We start from the raw sequence: 13659 nt of genomic DNA on the forward strand, positions 1-13659 counted from the left end.
AACTGGACTGACCAGCCATGATCCCGTATTGATTTTACTTTTAAAATCCACTTCAATCTTGAGGAGGAGAAGCAGAGAAATGGCGAGTGATACAGGGAACGAGAACTAAGCCGAGAGATCTGTCAGTTTACGTAAGAGAGGCTTGAAGTTGTCATACATCAGAACGGATGCTTCCTACGAGCATTACGCTGCTTCCACCAACACAGTATGCTCCGCATCAAAAAAAACTCACCATTCCCGTCCCAGTCTGCGAGGGTAGTGTTTGGGTTGTGCAGCTTGTTGAAGAGGTTCTGGATTAGGTCGGACCGGTTGGTTCGGGGGTCCAGACAGAGCTGACCGGCCGGACACAGCCCGTCCTCGTCCACCGGTCGCGTGAAGACAAACGGGTGCTCCACCAGCGTCACCACCCTCAGCCGGTGTCCCTCCACGGATTCTCCCGGCCTCCAGCGTCCCCCGGCGTTGCTGTCGCCCTGGCCGTCCCCGCCTCGCACCCCGGCTCCAAGACCTTGTCCCTGGCTGCTCCTGAACCCGCCCACCAGTCCCAGGATGCCGCCCTCCAGCTCCAAACGGCCTCGGGTCCACTGGCCCACCGTCACCCAGGCCGGCTGGCCGAGAGCGCCTCGCTTCAGGCTCCACACGTGGAACAGCTGGGAGGAGAGGACCCGAGACAGGCCGGCGTCCACCTGGATCAGTCCCGTGGCCCCGGTGAAGGAAGTGTTGGACAGAAACCTCGAGGGAAGACAAACAGACAATGTTAACAATTACATTACGCTGACGCTTTTATCCAAAGCGACTTACAATAAGTGCATCCAACCGTGAGTACAAACTCAGAACAACAAGAATCAAGAAGGTACAATTTCTTCATTCAAGTTAAACTACAAAGTGCCATCAGTGAGTGTTACTCAAGTGCTACTTCCCATATTCATGGTGTAGTCGAAAAAGATGTGTTTTTAGTTTGCGGTGGAAGATGTCGACACTTTCTGCTGTCCCGATGTAAATCGAGAGCTCATTCCACCATTGAGGAGCTCGTTCCACCATTGAGGAGCTCGTTCCACCATTGAGGAGCTTGTTCCACCATTGGGGAGCTTGTTCCACCATTGAGGAGCTTGTTCCACCATTGAGGAGCTTGTTCCACCATTGGGGAGCTTGTTCCACCATTGGGGAGCTTATTCCACCATTGAGGAGCTTGTTCCACCATTGGGGAGCTTGTTCCACCATTGGGGAGCTTGTTCCACCATTGGGGAGCTCGTTCCACCATTTGGGAGCTCGTTCCACCATTGGGGAGCTCGTTCCACCATTGAGGAGCTCATTCCACCATTAGGGAGCTCATTCCACCATTGGTGAGCTCATTCCACCATTGAGGAGCTCATTCCACCATTAAGGAGCTCATTCCACCATTGAGGAGCTCATTCCACCATTAAGGAGCTCATTCCACCATTGGGGAGCTCATTCCACCATTGGAGACCTCGTTCCACCATTGGAGACCTCGTTCCACCATTGAGGAGCTTGTTCCACCATTGAGGAGCTTGTTCCACCATTGGGGAGCTCGTTCCACCATTGGCGAGCTCATTCCACCATTGAGGAGCTCATTGCACCATTAGGGAGCTTGTTCCACCATTGGGGACCTCGTTACACCATTGGGGAGCCAGGACAGCTAACTGTCATGACTTTGTTGAGTGTTTAGCTCGCAGTGACGGGGCTACAAGCTGATTGGTCGAAGCCGAACAGCGTGAACGAGCTGGGCTGTACAGCTTGACTCTTTTTCCACCAGAAACAATTTAAAAGAAATCTATTGAAATAAGGGACTAAGTCCTTTTCTTTTAGGACACAAATATGTCTATGTTGTTTTAACGTTTAACATCCCAGGAACACTGGCCGGCGCCAAAAGTAGGATTACATAACAGTGAAAACATGACTATAGTTACAACAGGTTTACTTTTTGTCAGATTGTGGTCAAATTGAGTCTGTTGGCTTCGAGGAGAGCGTGTTAAGTGTCTGTTTAGTATGTTATTACATCATAAACAATGTCCAAATGCATGTCACGTAGCATGGCACCGGGACGAGGGATGAAAATCGGGGCATTCACCCCGGCTGTCAACATCCTGATCAGAGCTGGAGCCGGATGAGTACATGTGGCCACATGCTGAGTTATTTGTCCCGGGAACGAATGCCAGTTGTAACCTTTCCCACTGAACTCAAAAGCCAGATGCTAGTGGAGTTTTTTTCGGTGGCTAAAATGAGACAGAACAAAGACCCCTGCTGGTTTATTGCAGTTTGGAAATATAGCAATAAGAAGAAAAGTTACAAACGCCGGTCCAGACGGTCATGGTCTGGTTACGGAGCTTTAGCGAGTCTACTCCCAGATGGGTAATTGCATCTCCCAGAAAGTCATAATTAAAAGTTAATGCAGTGCAGTGAGGGTCTCCTCCTCTCCGCCAGTCCGTACAGTCATTGCTATTCGTCTCACTCGCCCCGGCGGCCGGAATAAATTAGGACGAGCAATCCCACCCGTTCACACATAAAATGCACCCCCGGCCCTTTAAACTGCGCAGAGATTGTTAGCTCACGCCTTATAGCATTTGATCATGTGGACATTGTCAGGTGACGGTCTCAATGGGACGCCGCTCAAACGCTCCTTTGATCGTGTCTTGATTGGCGGCGGGATCGTCGGGAGGTCACCGCGCATGGCGTGTTTAAATGTTAAAGTATGCAGGGATCACTGCATCCGGTGCAGGCGTTGAACCGTGCGAGGACTGTTGATGATGTCTGGGGTCAAGGATAGAAAATGGCAAGTTTTCCTTCCCCGTTAATGGAAAAGGTCGGTAAAGCTGCAGCCTCTTTTCCCTCAGAGCAAAGGGAAGAAAATCACTTTTTCCCTCTTTGCACTTTGTCTTATTCTCTCTTTTCTTTCTCTCCCTCTTTCATCTTCCAAGTCATATGTCAAATTGATGAGCTGGGGAACTTTCTCCATTAAATACTGAGAAAATGAGAAAGCCTTTAATTAATCAAGAGGGTCATTAAGCCCCCTCTCTCTCTCTCTCTCCCTCTCTTTCTCTATAAGCCTATAGGCGGGAGTAAAGCCTGTCTACACAACATATCGCACGATGCAACATGTCACAACAACTTCTGTTCATTACGCTCCTTCTTGACATTGCGATTTACTTCAACGGCACAATATCAAATTTATAAACCCATTCCATGCACACAGTCAATCTAAAAGGGCTGATTAAAAATGCCCGTGATTTGAAAGTCGTTCCCGCTCAGTCCCACGTTAACTTATGTTTCCTCATCAGCGGCTGTCTCTGTCTCTGTGACCATAAAGCGGAAGTGCTAGGCTTGCCTTGAGCTGAAATTACTCATGGTAATAGCACGGCTGAATCATCATATCCCACTGACAGCAGATTCATCAAGCCAACCTACTCCAGACTCATAACGTAATGGCTGCGGCTGGCCACAAAAGAAAAAAAAAAATTAACCAAAAAGGCTTCACTTCTCTCATGCCAGCGAAGAAGTGCAAAGCTCCCCTTTGTACCGTTTTCTGGACTCGAGCCCGGAGAGAAGAGAGTGTGAGATACTAAGAGCAGGGGTGTGAAAAGCAAGGCACACTTTTTTTTTTAGGCACCTTCCAGTCGCGGCTTCTGTAGTGTTGCATCGGACCAGAGGCTGCTTTTAACCCTACAACACTAACGACGAAAATAGTACCACCATCACTAACGTCGGCTATATTTCAACAGATATTATGTACCTGAAAAATATTAAAATGTATTCAAATACAACAATACAAATTGAAGTACTCTTCTTTTATTTTATCCTATAGAACTGGACATAAAACGAAAAAGTAGGTATCGCTCAAAAAAAAGGCTAAAAATGGGGTGAAAAATAAGGCAAATGTCAATAAAACATAATTAAAAATATAAATAAAGGGACATGTGAGCATTGACCTGTAAAGGAAAAGTCTCCCTTTAATGCTAAAACCCATCCGAAATGTTTTCACCCTCGATCACCAACGTGAGGTGAAAATCACCCGAAAACATGCCTGTTGAATAAAAACAGGGATTTGCGCAGAAAGACACGCCCACCTTGAATAAACCACACCCACCTTGAATAAGACACACCCACCTTTAATAAGACACGCCTACCTTCAATAAGACACGCCTACCTTCACTAAGACACACCTACCTTCACTAAGACACACCCACCTTCACTAAGACACGCCCACCTTCACTAAGACACACCTACCTTTAATAAGACACACCCACCTTCACTAAGACACGCCCACCTTCACTAAGACACGCCCACCTTCAATAAGGGGATTATATATTATTGTAGCCCTGATTTAATTTGACACCTCACATGTTTTTTTCTTGATTTGTACCTTGTGACCTGACATAAAAAGGTCCATAAACCGACGCCGTCGAGGCGAGATTGATAAATCGTCCATGTGGAGTCAGAGAGGGATGCTTCCCCTCTCGCCGACACCTGGCCCCGGTTTACACACTCTGAAGGTAAATGATGACTCTATAAGAGAGTCACGGGCATGTGTCTCGCTCCCTTATCACTACAATCTCGTTTACTTTTGGGGGGGAGGGGAGGGGGAGTTTACTCCCTCCCTCCCGCCTTCGTCGGCCTGTCTGCGATGAGACGAGGCGTGTTTGTTTCAATGGTTTTAATCTCTTGGCGGGAGATGGAATCAGCGTGGCAGCTGTGTCGATGTGAGATGGCACTGAGTGGCAGATCTCACTCTGATATCTACTCTCCTTCTACGCAGTTCCTCCCTCCCTCCCTCCTTCCCTCCCTCCCTCCCTCCCTCCCTTCCTCCCATCCATCTCACACAAGTTACCCTCTTCCTTTTTTCTTTGACTTTATTCCTATTTCCATTTCGCTGTTTCCTCCTTCCCCCCGTCTTTCATCTGCTTTTCTTTGACTACTTCGTGCTTCTCCGATGTATTTTTGGGAATACGCACCATGGGATTCTTTTTTGATTCTGGACATTTGGAAAAAAACAACATCAAAAGTGGCTCGTTTCTCAAATTCGTACAGTTTTTTTTTCCTTTCTCCCCACTCATTGGTCCGCTGCTTTGAGTCAGAAACACTCACATTGCTCAGCTTTAGCTCCAGCTCTCCCTCACACCTTCCTCCCCTTTCTTATATCTCTAGACAACCTCTCTCTCCCCCTGTCTTCCTCACTCTGTCCCGTGGGCATTGAGCTGTTAATTGCCTTTTTCCATGTGGAAGTCTCTCACTTCCTTCAGCTTTGTGAGGGCTCTCTGGAGCGATGGCATGTCTGGCTGTTGCAGCGGAGGGATAAGCATCGGGGAGCACACTGGAGGGCTCGCAGTCGAACCGGACCGGCATGAAAAGTGCGATAGAACAAACTGTTTTATCTGTTTCTTCGCGGGCCAGAAGCAAAGGTCACTGACACTGTATTGTCGAGGACTCTATTATATAAACAGTCTATTCCGGTAGTCTAGACTAAATCCTAATTGGCCCTCCACAGATAGATTGTGACTTTCCCTGGTGTCCTGATGAAGTTTGCATCAGTTTCAAAGCAGAACTTTTTGTTTTCTTTATTGTACAGACACATCCGCAGCTCTGTAAGACTGTACTCGGGCACAGTTGTGCAGTGCTAACATCAGCACTCTAACATGCTCATGATGACAATGCAATTTTTTTTTAACAGGTATAATATTTGATATGGTTACCATCTTAGCTTAGATAAGATTAAATATTCCTTTATTAGTCCCCCATTGGGGACATTTCAGGAATACAGCAGCGGGATAAAGTGCACACAAGAGACATACTAAAAAAATCAAAACAAGTACAGTAAAAGTCAGTTTACAAGCCGCTGTAGCAAGCTAGCGCTGCTGCTAGCTCCCCGCTAGCTGCTGCTGCTACTGCCTGCGTCCCTGCTGCCCGAGTCGGGCGTCGAGCCGGAGCTGGTCCCGCTACCCTGTGTGATTGTCGGGGAGCTAGCGGGGAGCTAATAGAGAGCTAGCAGAGAGCTAGCAGCAGCACAAGCTGGTTACAGCAGGGAGCTAGCAGGGACACCCACCGAAGGTAGCGGCTTGTAACCCGAATATTGCACAGGTTGAAGTTTTATTTGTGGTTTACTGCGAGCTCAGTTGGTTGTGCGGCCTGACAGCAGCAGTAAGGAAGGACATGTTTAACTTGTTTAGCATGTTTAGCATGTTAGCCTGCGATTTGGTGAGTATCCCGAAGCAGAGAGGCATGATGGGAGTGATCTTTCATTGGCAGGTGTTTGCTCGCAAACGAAATTATTGGACAAATTTAATTCAATGGCGCCAGATGGGAAGTTTAGGGCTCGCGGAGCGTTTAATAATTCATCCAGTGAGGTACATAAATACGACATTTCATGGCATTCTAGCCCGTAGTTAAGATCGAGGATTCATTTAAAAAAAACTGCAAATGTGCACCTCATGTTGGGCACTAAAGGATTATAGTAAAGGTTCATCCTCTGGCGACCATGAATTACTCCCAAAAAGTTGAAATATTGTGTTTTACACATGCCGACACTGCCGTGCGTAAAAGCACACGGCAATTAAATCACATTAAACCTAATCAACTGGCTTTAACTCTGGTAATGAAGTCCAATAACAGCGCTTTGTAATCCAACCTCCCAATCCTCTTGTTTCAGCCTCTGGCCCTCGGTGCCAAATTGTTCTGGCATCCCGGTGCTCAACTTAACTGCAGTAGGAGGGAAACGCTGCGATAACCCATCTTGTGATTATGTGGGTGGTGTTGATGATCACTCTCAGCTGGCAAGCGCCGTGTGTGTCAATATTTTTCTGTGGGCCTAGCTCAAAACCACAAATCCTTCTCTCGCCAGCACACAAGAAGTTGATTGCACGCTGTTTCATCCATCGCACCGTTATAAAATATCCATGTCACCCGGCGGAGAGGAGATACTTAACTTGGTGGTTGAGATTAAAGCGCGGGGCTCCCGCGCATCACCCGTCACATAAAGAGGGGTTGTAATGTATGCGAGCGAGAGGTTTTTCCTCTTCTTTTCGCGATGCATAAATGTGAGGATTTCCTTTAAATAAAAACATTTATGTATTTCGATATGCTTTCTTTTTTCCCCCCGCCTGTGTGCGCGTTATCACAGGCCGCACCTTGACAGAAACCCTGTGAAAAGCTGTCAGAGGCCCATTTAAGAGCTGCGGGGATTTTGAAGCAGCAGCAAAAACACAGCGAGGAGGAACAGACAAAAACTCTTCCCCCTCGGTGTCAGCCTGCGAATCTGTATGCCATAAAGAGCTCCATCCCGACACCTCCGGCGTGACAGCGCCATTCAGAAGGAGCCGCCCCCGCGGCGCAGAGGACAGACAAGGGCAGGCGACCGGAGCGCACGCCACCGCGAGCGCGAGCCGGCAACTCCCGAAAGTGTCCGTCAGAAAGCTAACGAGCTGACAGACGTTTTTGGCGGCGCGACCCGTGGAATGTAATTGCGGCGACTCGTTGTCTTCCACGGAGAGCGGTTCGGTGACGTTCGGTGACGCCATGCTCAGCATTTTGAAACGAGAGAGAGGACCGGTCGGCTGGAGGGGGTTACGGAGAGTAACTGTGGCCCATTTCGGACCAGACCACTACTAATCTAATGGCGCCTGAAGCGATATATTCCATTTTTTTGGGGGGGAAAGGGGAATAAGTTTCACTATCGTCCACTCCGCTGAAGTTTTCTCGAACAAATCTCCAAACACCGGCAGCAGCAGCAGGGCGCTGGCTGCTCCGGAGATGACCTTTCTCCCGCCTGGCCTTTAGCAAAAGTGCCATAAAATGAATATTGTTCCGTGTGAAGTCGGCTTTGAAGGCCGGTTTAGCCGACGCGCACAAAGACATTTAAAAAAGCGACGCTCGATCAAAGAAAAAAAAAAAAGCACACCGCCACCAATAAAAGTGTTGACAAAGAGGTCTGTGGATTATCCAGGGCAACAGACACACTACTGGAGAGAGAGAGAGAGAGAGAGAGAGAGAGAGAGAGAGAGAGAGTAGGTAGCGTCTTCGCAGGAAGTGAAGGTTAGCGAGCCTTTAGCCTGCCGTCATGACCAGCTCCTGCACATCCTACATTATATAAATAAGTGAGGTCACAAGTCCAATGCACGTTAGACACTGCTGAAGAGAAACAGTGTGTGTCTTTGGATGTAAAGTGTGTATGAAGTGCATGTGTGTGTGTGTGTGTGTGTGTGTGTGTGTGTGCATTCGTCTACCTGGCCAGATATTGTCCCGAAGACGGCGGCTCGTGCCTGCTGGGTTTGTCGTAACAGTTCACCATGTTCTGAATCAGCGCCAGGTCCGGCCTCACCATGGTCGCGGCGGTCACGGCGCGGCCGATCAGCTGCAGGGCGTCCCGGATGTAGAAGCTGATGGGCTTGCGTCCCACCTCCCCGTAGGCCAGGAGCCCGAGGGGGCCGCCGAGGGTGTGCAGCGAATCCGGCGACAGGGGATACCCCATGATCCACTGCAGCGCCGGCATCGCGGGCGCCAGCCGCTGAGCCGCCCGCAGGACGGCGGCGAGGCACTCGGGGTCGGATCCCAGCAGGAGGACGGAGGAGACGGCGGAGGGGGAGCGCAGGAGGCGGGCGGAGAGGACCTTCAGGGTCTCCTCTTCCCTCTGCTCCTCCTTCTTCTCCTCCCGGCTCTCGCCGCCGCCGCCGCCTCGTCGCTCGCCGCCCCCGGAGACCAGGGTGAGGTTGATGATGTCCCACAAACGCCAGGTGGACCCGCTGTGCGTCTGCAGGTGAGACAGCAGCCCCTCCCCCCCTTCCTCCCACCCGGGGCAGATCACAGCTGCTCCTCCCCAGCTGCTCTCCCCCCGACTCCCCCGCTCCCTGTCCCCCTCCCGGCCCTGCAGCACCGCCAGCAGCAGGCTGCCCAGGGTGGAGGGAGGCACGCGGGCCGACATCTGCAGGTTGAATCGGTTCTATCGGAGAGGATAGAAAAGGAAAAGAAAGGGAGAAAGTGGACGGCGGGGGGGGGGGGGGAGGTAAAATGATGGAGGAGAGAACAGAGCGGGAGGGAAGAGAAAACAAGAAGAAAACAGAGATTAATAGATGCAGCCAATACCCAAACACCTCCGGGCTGTATAACGTAAAATCACATTAAAAGCAGCTTTTATGGGCGCCCGAGTGCTGCGAAAACAATCCCCGCTGCTGCTGCAGTAATTCACCACAACGCTGATCAGAAACAATCAGTCACATTCGTTCATTATCTCTCACTCCGGTAGAGAAGAGCTCGCGCCGATACAAACAAGGAGGCAATGATTCGCATCTAATCTGCGGCGTCACAGTTGACTTGGCAGGACAACAGTAGCAGCCACAGTTCGTCCAGAAAGCCCGCATTTCTGAAAACACTGGCTTGTTTCATACTGTTCCAAAATGGATAACACTGTTGTCCTTGAATGCAGCTCACAGATGGACCTTCCCCCGGCTTCCTTTGGGGCTTCTATCCATCTTTTTTTTCATCCCATCAGTGCTCCAGGCAAGGTTGAAGGGGAGGGAGCCTGCTTTCATACAGAGAGCCCAAAGTTTATCTTTACATGACTTAAGATTCACAGTAACCTCGCTGCTCTGAGACGAAAGGCATGCGCTACACACACCACGCTCGTTTTCAGCATCTTTACAACACAACGATGGCCAAAGTGCAAAACCTCCTGGCAGCAAAATGGTCCAGGAAACGTGGATCTGCACTTTGTGAATTCGTATTTTTCTTTTTTTTCTTGTTTTGTCTTTTCGTATTACAGTAAAAGTCATGTTACAAGCCGCTACTATACCTTCGGGTGTCCCCGCTAGCTCTCCGCTGTAGCCAGCTAGAGCTGCTGCTAGCTCTCCACTAGCTTCCCGCTAACTCTCTGCTAGTTTCCTGCTTGTTCTCCGACGACCACCGAAGGTAGCGGGCTCAGCTCCGGCTTGGCGCGCTAGCCTCGGGCATTAGCAGCAGCAGCTAGCGGGGAGCTAGCAGTAGAGCTAGCAGCAGAGCTGGCTTGCTACAGCGGGGACGTGGGTAGTATTAGCAGCAGCTAGCAAGGAGCAGCGCTAGCTTGCTACAGCGAGGATGTGGGCAGTAGCAGCAGCAGCTAGCTGGGAGCTAGCAGCAGCGCTAGCTTGCTACAGCGGGGACACCCACCGAAGGTAGTAGCGGCTTATAACCTGACTTTTACAGTATTGGGATCCTTTAGAAATAGAATTCTGCAAGATAAACATGTATATTTTAGCATTTTAAAAAAAAACATTATTTTTTAGATCGGAGGTTTGGCTCTTCGTCCATGGATAAGCAGAAGTGCACGCTCCTAAAAGGCGTGCGCAAACAATACTTCATTAAATCGGTGCGTGTACTGTAAATCCATTCAGGTACATGATGCCGTGTTTATAGAGAAACTTCTGGAATACACACTCGCACAGATGATATCTAAACCCCCTGAAAAAAAACCCACAGGCATTCATTCAAATGGAAATATCCCACCGGGGAGTACAAAGTAAACGGAAGGACCCTGTGCTGAAAGTCCTTGAGTCCCTTAAGAGAGTAAAAGGAAAAATATTTGACTGAAGTCTGCAAAGACACGGCTGAATTAATGCAGCGAGTCTATTTATCCCCCTGAGAGAGGCTGGGGTTGTTGAAGTGTGTGAGTGTGTGAGTGTATATCTGAGGGGACGAGGGAAAATAGGCCCCTCCGTTTGAACTCAACGGGGGGCCAGAAAGGTAGCGGTAGCGTTAGCGGCGGCGGGTGTTGTTGGTTGAGACAGAAGCAGGTGGCGGCGGCGGCGAACCGAGATAGGGAGGATGCACCCGCTACAGGTGTGAGCAATATTCAGCATCAGGAATGAGAATAACATCATGCATATTGTGTCAAAGTTCCCCTCCGGAGAGCCCGAAATGTGACGTTCAAAAGATCAAAACAGAGCCTCGCGGCAGCTGGAGGAATTAGCATGTAAATCTATATCTGCTGCTCTTATTGGACGTCCCTCTGAGGTAAAGCTCCTTCTATCATTTAAATACTGACGCGAGGACAAATATCAATGCACGCATTAAAAATAAAGCCACACAAAAATGAGACGTGGTGACAGGTTTAAACAGCGAACGCTGTGAATCACGACGCTCATGAATGCAGCTTGTTAGAAGGGACTCTTACAACATATATATCATTGTCAAATTAATTGCAATAATGATCATCACAGCGCTGAGTCAGCTGTTTCTACCAGCGGTGTGTCATTATTTCTCCTGCACCGACAATGACTGCAAACTTGCGTGATGTTATTTACATTGGAGGCGTTTAGCCGGCGTCTTTTATCCGGAGCGACTCACAACGACGGATGAATTACTTCAAGAGCGGCGGAGGGGGGACGTGAGGAGAATAATGATGCTGATAAGGGGAGCGGTATAGACGTTGTATTTGTTCTTCTCTTCGGTTTTGGAGAGGAAGCAAATTGGAGTGAACGGAGCAGCGAGATGTGGGAGCCGCCATGCGATTCGGGAAGAGATAAGGTGATTTTCATAAAAAAAAAAAAGGCATGAGTTCCAGCACATAAGGCCGTGAAGCACTTCTGCTATTTTGGGGGGCGGGAGGATGGACTTTTTCCCAGAAATTCTGCGGGCAATGGAACGTGACAAGCACCAAAGTGGACCCGATGAAAAAAAAAGCCCTGGAGTTATTGCCTATTACAACTGCAGTCCCCTTCTTGACTGCATTTAAATGTTTTTGGCACAATTAATTCCAGTGATGTATTAGAGCAATAACTTTCAAGGGAGCTTCTTTTCTGTGTGTGTGTGTGTGTGTGTGTGTGTGTGTGTGTGTGTGTTGCTGTGCTTATACAGGTACAAGTGATGTACTTTCCTTAAAAAAAAAGGCCGAAAAATAACGAGAGTAAACGTGGGAAAAGATCCGACTGCCTTCCCGACTTGTGTTGAGCTGAGTTTCAGGCTCCCGTTGAGTGTCTTGTGAGATTACTATTGTGTGTATTGTTCATCGAAATGAGGCCAGTTCTGCCAACGCTAGAAGGGCTTTAACACAAAAAAGTGGTGAGTCAAATGAAGTTGAACTCGCCGCCGCCGCCGATCGCTGGCACGATAACTTTCTGGAATTCTTTCCAAGTTCCCGTTCAGAGTTTTATAATCTGCTGCTTTAGGCAGCCGATGCGCCTCTAACAAGCTCCCATCACGCAGCCCACAGTCTGTCTGTTGTCTAACACTGGGCTGGTGTTAGTGTGTGAATGCATGCTTCATAAGGTGCAGTGTGCAGGATTACACATTGCAAACCAACTGGAACGTCTCCCTTGTGCTATGAATTAGCATGTGTAGGTCTAATCTGGAGCCAAGTGTTCGGTTTGACCCTTCTGGGCTTCTGTATAGAACACATGGACACAGACAACGCTCATTGAGCTATTTCTTAAGGTAACTAAAACACACAAATTCCAACTTTCAGGTGATTACACACTAAAGAAAATACATTTTACTCCGCTAAAAATGCTACACGCTGTACCTTTAAGGTTATAATCTCAAGACCAATCACAAACAGTGATGTCACACTTTTATTTCCCTGAAATCATTACTCCTTCCTTCAACACACACACACTCACATTCTACCTTCTTCACGCCGTCTGTCTCTCATCCTCAAAACATACCGAAACGATTTCTAATCAAACAATGTGAAAATCCTGCGTTTAGCATCTTTGAGTATTTCATAACGAGAACAGTGAAATCCCCGCCAGTCATCTCTCCAGCTTAATCCAGCATGTCTTAGAGAATAAGCCGTCAGTGTCAGTGTTTCATCCCCGTGAAGCGCTGTGTGTCTTGTGTCAATGTGTGTGTCTGCATGTGTGTGTGTGTGTGTAATGTATGCACGTTTGTCTGCATACTTGCGAGGATGCTCACGACAGATCTTCAGGTCCACTTGAGGCTGTCTGCATGAATTTGAGTTTTGTTTTTCGACATCCTGTGTTTCCTCGTTGGCTCTTTGGTCGAGGCCGATTACCGGCAGCGGTTGTTGGACATTTGAATTTAAAATATTTTGTGTGTTTTTTTAGCGGACTGTGGAACCAATGTTGTCTCCAGACCTCCTTTTCCCTGTTTGAATCATTGTAGGAACCCCAAATTAATTCCAATACTTGTGTTTATTGTATGTATTTGTTCAGAAAAGCCTTGGGAAAAAAATGTATATCTGCAAAAACATCATTTTAAAACGATATTTTGATGTTAACTTTGAACATCCAGCATGATATGAGCCAGATTCCCGAAAAAAGCCTCCTGGAGCGTCAATAAGACACCTTTTTGGAAAGATTAGGACCTAAAGAATCAGAATCTGCAACAAAAATCCCAATGAAACAAAGTCTTGTCCTGTTAGGAAGGAGTTTCAGTCAAAAAACTGTGTCGTTCGGTTCAAAAATGGAAAAAATTCCATATTTTAAGCCAAAACATTGTCTGAATGGGGCATGCTGGGACTTAAAATGGCCGCGTGAGGATTTTTGCGCACGTTTTCCAAAAAGTGAAGGCATCCTGAGTCCAGATTTGCTCTCCAGAGGAACGCCAGCAGTCTTTTTTTCCAGGATGTCACAGTCTAGACCAGATAAAGGGCAGCTGGGTTGTCTGAAAACGGGAAAGTTTACAGACTTGTTGGCACTTTCCTCTGAAACACAGAAGTCTCCTTTC

At 48.3% G+C, this 13659-nt stretch overlaps 1 protein-coding gene across 1 annotated transcript in view; it reads right to left on the minus strand.

The window, feature by feature from the left end:
- LOC137787842 (glutamate receptor ionotropic, NMDA 3B-like) overlaps positions 1–13659 on the minus strand; it is a 40772-nt gene that overhangs the window by 25969 nt on the left and 1144 nt on the right. Inside the window, exons 2-3 of the mRNA XM_068580579.1 lie at positions 8229–8941; positions 233–729 (exon numbers count right to left, since the gene is read on the minus strand). Of these exons, the coding sequence (XP_068436680.1) occupies positions 233–729; positions 8229–8941 (1210 nt within the window). The remainder of the gene's footprint in view (positions 1–232; positions 730–8228; positions 8942–13659) is intronic.

The sequence above is a fragment of the Clinocottus analis genome, unplaced genomic scaffold (genome assembly GCF_023055335.1).
Source record: "Clinocottus analis isolate CAN_PGR_092001 unplaced genomic scaffold, fCliAna1.0.p SCAF_17, whole genome shotgun sequence".
Lineage (NCBI taxonomy): Eukaryota > Metazoa > Chordata > Actinopteri > Perciformes > Cottidae > Clinocottus > Clinocottus analis.